This window comes from Uranotaenia lowii, chromosome 2 (genome assembly GCF_029784155.1).
Source record: "Uranotaenia lowii strain MFRU-FL chromosome 2, ASM2978415v1, whole genome shotgun sequence".
Taxonomy (NCBI): Eukaryota; Metazoa; Arthropoda; class Insecta; order Diptera; family Culicidae; genus Uranotaenia; species Uranotaenia lowii.
In genome coordinates, this window is record NC_073692.1 from 300,649,402 (window position 1) to 300,656,436 (window position 7,035).

Below are 7,035 nucleotides of genomic sequence, written 5' to 3' on the forward strand. Positions count from 1 at the left end.
AGGGTTCATGTTTGAGTCCACTTTTGTACAACTTTTACGTAAGTGACATCGACAGTTGTCTCTCTGAAGGCTGCACTCTAAGACAACTTGCAGATGACAGCGTGGTGTCTGTAACAGGATCCTCCGAGTCTCATCTGCACAGACCTTTACAAGATACTTTAGACAGATTGTCTTCCTGGGCTTTGGGGCTTGGGATTGAGTTTTCCCCACAGAAAACGGAGATGGTTGTTTTCTCTAAAAAACATAGACCTGCTCAACCTAAGCTTCAACTCCTAGGCAGAACGATCACTCAATCGAGGTGTTTTAAGTATCTTGGGGTTTGGTTTGATTCCAAATGTACCTGGAGAGCCCATATTGAGTATCTGAAAGGAAAATGCCAACAAAGAATCAATTTTCTTCGATCAATCACTGGCACCTGGTGGGGAGCCCATCCAGAAGATCTTTTAAAATTGTATCGAACAACCATTCTCTCAGTGATGGAATATGGTAGCTTCTGCTTCCAGTCAGCTGCCAAATCTCACCTCATCAAACTCGAGCGTATCCAAACCGCTGCCTCCGCATCGCTCTGGGCTGTATGCCCTCAACGCATAACATGAGTCTCGAAGTTTTGGCAGGAATACTTCCTCTTAAAGATCGATTCAATTTACTATCACTCCGGTTCCTCATCAGGTGTGAGGTCATGAACCCATTGGTGATTGTGAATTTCGAAAGGTTACTTGAGCAAAATCTTCATACTAGATTTATGTCTATATACCATGTCCTCATGTCAATGCAGGTAAACCCTTCTTCGTATTCTCCAACTCGTGTTTGTAGCCCAGACTACGATCATTCTTCTGTCCAGTTTGATTTGTCTATGCAGCAGGAAATTCATGGAATCCCAGTCTCGCATCGCCCTCTTCTGATTCCAAGAATTTTCGAAGCTAAATATAGACACGTCGATGCTGATAAAATGTACTTTACCGATGGATCTCTTATAGAGGAAACAACAGGATTTGGAGTGTTCAACGAAATATCTAGCGCCTCTCACAGTCTTCAGCCACCATGCTCTGTATATGTAGCGGAGTTATCAGCTATTCACTGGGCTTTGGACAGTATCGCATCACGGCCAGATGGACACTACTATATTGTAACGGATAGTCTGAGCTCTGTTGAAGCAATCCATTCGATAAAACCGGGAAAGCACTCGCCGTACTTCCTCGAGAAGATACGGAATAATTTGAGTGCTTTATCAAAACGTCGCTTTACCATCACCTTTGTTTGGGTTCCCTCTCATTGCTCGATAGTGGGCAATGAGAAGGCAGACTCTCTGGCAAAGGTGGGAGCGATGGAAGGCGACACGTATCAACGTGAAATCGTCTTCAGCGAATTTGAGTTTTCGTGAGCGTGAGTTTTCCTTCGAAGAAACGGTCACCAAACTCACGGAACTCTTCAGTACCCGGATTTCGCTCTTCAGCAAACGCTACAAGTGCTTTCAACTGCGGAAAATCGATGCTGATGATTTGGTGAGCTACGCTGGGATGGTGAACAAGGTCTGCGAGGATTTCGAATTGGCCAACTTAACGGCGGACCAATTCAAAAGCCTCATTTTCATCTGCGGTCTGCAATCAACGAAAGATGCAGACATACGAACGAGGCTACTGTCCAAATTGGAAGCAACTGGTCCGGAAGACGAATGCAGTCTCGAAATTCTGGTCAAGGATGCTCAACGACTGCAAAATTTGAAGCTCGACACGGCGATGGTTGAACAACATCAACAGGTGACTTCTGTCTGCACAGTCAAGCAGAAGAAGTTTCCAGTCAAACCATCCGGTTCACATTCAAAACCCATCAAGACTTCAACCAACCCAAAGACTCCATGCTGGCAGTGCGGCGGAATGCATTTTGTCCGCGACTGCAGCTATTCAAGCCACGTCTGCAGGGATTGCAAGCAAACCGGACACAAGGAAGGTTATTGTGATTGCTACAAACCGAAGCCGCAATCAAAAGCCAAGGTTTTCAAGAAGCGATCCGTGAAAGGTGTTTTTGCTGAAAACAACATCAACTGCGTGTCAAGCCGGAAGTTTCTCACTGTTCTCATCGATGGTTCTGCAGCAACGCTTCAGTTCGACACAGCAGCAGACATCACCATCATTTCGAAACATCAATGGAGCAAGAAACTCGGATCACCAGCACTTTCAGCAACAACACGCACCGCCACGACAGCTTCAGGTAAGCCCCTTCATCTTTTGGGTGAGGCCAAAGCTGAAGTGACACTAGGAGACATCCAGAAAACAGCGATCTATTACGTCACCGACAATCGTCTGGACCTTTTCGGTCTGGAATGGATTGACCTATTTGAGCTTTGGGACAAACCATTATCAGCGATATGCAATCAAGTCCAACTCGAATCTTCAAACTACATCCAGCGATACAAAGCTAAGTTTCCTGAGGTTTTCAAATCCACCCTGGGTCACTGTACGAAGACGAAGGTTCGATTGTACCTCAAGCCCAACGCTCAACCTGTTTTCAAGCCGAAACGTCCAGTGCCATTCACCTCCGTTGAGAAAATCGATTTGGAACTGGAACGCTTGCAAAAACTCAACATCATCACGCCTGTGGAATTTTCCCAGTGGGCGGCTCCAATTGTGGCTGTCAAGAAACCAGGAGGACGAATCCGAATTTGTGCCGACTACTCAACCGGTTTAAACGCTGCATTGGAACCGAACAACTATCCACTTCCGGTTCCCGATGATATCTTCAGCAAGCTCAACGGATGCAGATTCTTCAGTATCATCGATCTCAGCGACGCATATTTGCAAGTTGAGGTTGACGACGAATCGAAGCAACTTTTGACCATCAACACGCATCGTGGATTGTTCCGTTTCAACCGGCTCGCACCTGGGGTCAAGTCAGCTCCGGGAGCCTTTCAGCAGCTGATGAACACCATGATAGCCGGTCTGAAAGGTGTCGATTCTTTCCTGGACGATATTCTGGTCTACAGCCGAACCGAAGAGGAACATCGGAGCATTCTGGATGGATTGTTTATGCGATTGCAGGACTACGGTTTCCACCTGAGGGAGGAAAAATGCAATCTCATGCAGCGGCAAATTCGATACCTTGGGCACATTGTCAACGCCTCAGGTCTACGTCCCGATCCAGCCAAAGTCGAAGCTATTGTCAAGATGCCAGCACCAACCGATGTGAGTACCCTTCGTTCTTTTCTTGGTGCAGTGAACTTTTATGCGAAGTTTGTGCGCGAAATGCACACGCTACGCCGACCGCTTGATGCTCTGCTGAAACAAGATGTCAAATTTGAGTGGAATCAAGATTGCCAGAGGTCTTTCCGACGGTTCAAAGAGGTTCTACAGTCCGACTTGATGCTCACTCACTACGATCCTAACCTTGAAATCATCGTAGCAGCAGACGCATCCCAAACTGGAATCGGAGCTTGCATCCTTCACAAATTCCCAAACGGTGCATTCAAAGCTGTTGCTCATGCGTCTCGATCCCTCACTCAAGCCGAGAGACAGTATGGGCAAATCGAAAAAGAAGGACTCGCTCTGGTATTCGCTGTGACCAAATTTCATCGAATGCTTCTTGGTCGCAGGTTCCTGTTGCAAACGGATCACCAACCCCTTCTCCGAATATTTGGTTCCAAGAAGGGCATACCAGTTCACACGGCGAACAGACTGCAGCGGTGGGCTCTAGCACTGCTATGCTACGACTTCGAGATCCAGTACGTGTCCACATCTCAGTTTGGCTACGCAGATGTCCTTTCTCGCCTAATCGACAAACACTCAAAACCAGACGAAGAGTTTGTCATTGCATCGGTTCAGCTGGAAGAAGATGTGGAGATCCCGCTTCAAGAAGCCATCAGTTCGGTTCCCATCACATTCAAAATGGTAACCAACGCAACACTCAAGTGCCCCGTTCTTCAGCAAGTCAGTCAATTCATCGAAAACGGTTGGCCATCAAACATCTCCGAAATTGTTAACCCAGCAGTGAAGCCATTTTTCCCCCATCGTGATGCTCTCGCAATCATCAAGAACTGCATCATGATGTCGAATCGGTTAGTCATCCCAGAATTCTACCATCAACGGATTCTGAAACAACTTCATCGAGGTCATCCGGGAATGGAACGGATGAAAGCCCTAGCCCGAAGTCACGTTTACTGGCCGAAAATCGACGACGACATCTCAACGTTTGTGAGGAAATGTGAAATGTGTGCTGTTCATGCCAAATCCCCACCGAAAACTCCTCCTCAACCGTGGCCAGCAACACATTCTCCTTGGGAACGCATCCACATCGATTTTGCCGGTCCATTCAAAGGTCTCAACTTCCTGGTTGTGGTGGATGCCCATTCAAGATGGCCCGAGATCTGCACAATCAAATCAGCAACATCATCGGCAGTCATCGAGTTCCTGGATGAATTGTTCGCTCGTTTTGGGATTCCATCAACAATTGTTTCTGACAACGGCACCCAATTCATTTCGAAACAATTCGAAAATTTCTGCGGGAGGAACGGTATTCAACATTTGCGAATTTCGCCTTATCATCCACAATCAAACGGTCAGGCTGAAAGGTTCGTGGATTCCCTCAAGAGGTCTTTGCTGAAAATCAACGACTGGCAAAACATCAACGAATCCCTTCAAACGTTCCTGCAAGTATACCGATCACCCAGACAACCATTTGGTGAGTATTTCGAATTTGCAACGCAAATATACGTGCAAATATACGTGTAAACATATCGTATATAATGTAGCAAAACCAGTATATACGTATCATTTTGGAGGCCATATAGGTACATTAGCAAACATATTCTTGATTTGGATTGTATTAAATTACGATTTGCACGACTTGTCATGCGCATCATTTACGACTACCCTGATTCTTTTTGGAATATACTATGACAATTTACATCATCATATAGATGATTGAGGTTGTAATATACGACATTTTTCGTAACAATATGGAAAGTTTGACGACTTATTTGGTCGTCTATTGCGACTTGAGTGCAGGGCTCTCATTTTCCGTCAGTTGAATAAAAATAAGATTATTTTTTATTTTTTTGTGCTTTAAACCAATTGGTTTATTCATCCCCAAAAATAATAAAAATAAGATTATTTCAACGAAATGCGTTTTTTGCTGTCAAATTTAAGTTTATATCGTACAAATTTATTATTTGCCTGCTGATTTTTTTCATGTTTGTACCTGGACTTGATCCCCGGACCATACGATCTGCAGCTCATGATGGTTCCTCGACGCTATCTGGAATATATAAATTCAAGGGGATTTGCTTCAAAGGCATTAAACCAAAAGCAAATCCGTATATTTCTATAACTTAAATCTTTTAAATCGTAGAACATGTCATCGATGATCTAAAAATAGACCAACATTTTGATGCCTCCTTTAAAACGATTCCAATCATCGATGTCCCATTATCATAAAATTTTATTGAACTTTTTTGTATTCTTTTACGATTGCCCGCAAATACGTTTTACGAAAATCAGACATGCGAATTAATTTGCAAAGGTATACGATTGCATGCACATTATTACGAATCAATACAGTTATATACGTTTTTTATTTCGAATTATTTTATGCATAGCACGACAAAATCTTTCAGTCACGGCTGATCACCGTATATCGGTCGTTTCACGGATTTTTTGCGAATTGTCGTACACAAAGGTCGAGTTCATATGTACATAAATACGAGTCTCTCTTCTTGTCGTAATAAAATCATGCAATGCTTTTAAATACGATAAAGAATATGCATGAACCGCACATTGTAGGTGCAGATATACGAAAATGAGTATAAATAACATTCTATACGATGTAATCTGTAAAAGAAAATACGACTTCTGGTTGTCTGGGCAACTCCCAGTCGTGTCCTGAATGGTTCCACTCCAGCTGAGCTCATGATTGGCAGAAAAATCAGAACTATTCTGAATCTTCTGGATCATGACCAACCGAGACATCCGAAAGCAGATCAGGGATCACGACCACACAAACTAACAACTGGTGCTGCGGTGTATGCCAAACTATACCGCAACAATTCGTCTTGGAAGTGGGTTCCTGGAAAGATTCTTGAAGTGATTGGCAAAGTTAACTTCAACATCCTATTGAAAGAGCATCATGGCAGGCGGAAGCTGATACGTTCACACGTCGACCAGGTCAAGCTTCGGTATCCGGGTGATGTAAGTACTTCGGAGAGGCAGCCTACACCATTGAACATATTGGTCGATATGTTTGGACTTCAAGCCCGGCCAAGCCAACCATCTCCAACATCAAATGTTCCAGAACCTGAAGAAGATGATCCACAACCACCAGCCGGAGAATCAACTTTGGTCGATGTCGATGTTAGCATGGAAGACCAAAACGATTCTTTTGTTTCCCTCGAAGATGAACCAACACCTAGACGTCCCCGAAGGAACATCAGACTGCCTGAGAGATTAAACTCTTACCTGGTGTCCTGGAAATAAGGAGGGAGATATGTTACCACAGTAGGCATCGACTTATGCTACCGTGGATACCAGATCAACAAGTGAAAATTATTCATTCTTCGCCAGGCCCACGTGCTAGTAACACGCTACTCAATTGTTCTCTTAAAAGTAATAAAATAGTAATTAGTCTAAAAATCCAAGTATTGTTTCAATATAAAGAAATACTTTATGTCCAATCATTGTTCCTTAGACGCGGTACTCTATCGTTTTGATATTGCTGGCAGCAATCTATGTGGTTGTGGCCAAGGTTACCATGACATCGAGCATATTGTTTGGTCGTGCGAGGTCCATCTTGTCGCCAGAACGAATTTTATAGACTCCCTTAGGGCCCGAGGAAAACCACCCTATGTTCCAGTGAGAGATGTGCTGGCTGTGATAGACTTGGACTACATGTTCGAAATATATCTTTTCCTAAAAGCTATTGATCTTCGTCTATAATTCTTTCTATTTTCACATTTCCCTATCTATCTTCTATCTTTTCTTCAAAAAGTGAACTAGATATAAGCACACAATTGTAATCAAACAAAACGAGTTTGGCTCCTTAAAGCCTAAA

General features: G+C 43.8%; 1 protein-coding gene across 1 annotated transcript; it reads left to right on the forward strand.

The window, feature by feature from the left end:
- Positions 1–1,517: 1,517 nt before the first annotated feature.
- LOC129742815 (uncharacterized protein K02A2.6-like) lies at positions 1,518–6,461 on the forward strand. The gene is made up of 2 exons (XM_055734755.1): positions 1,518–4,671; positions 5,968–6,461. Exons 1-2 carry the CDS (start codon positions 1,518–1,520, stop codon positions 6,459–6,461), a joined length of 3,648 nt encoding a protein of 1,215 aa, XP_055590730.1.
- The last annotated feature ends 574 nt before the right edge of the window (positions 6,462–7,035 follow it).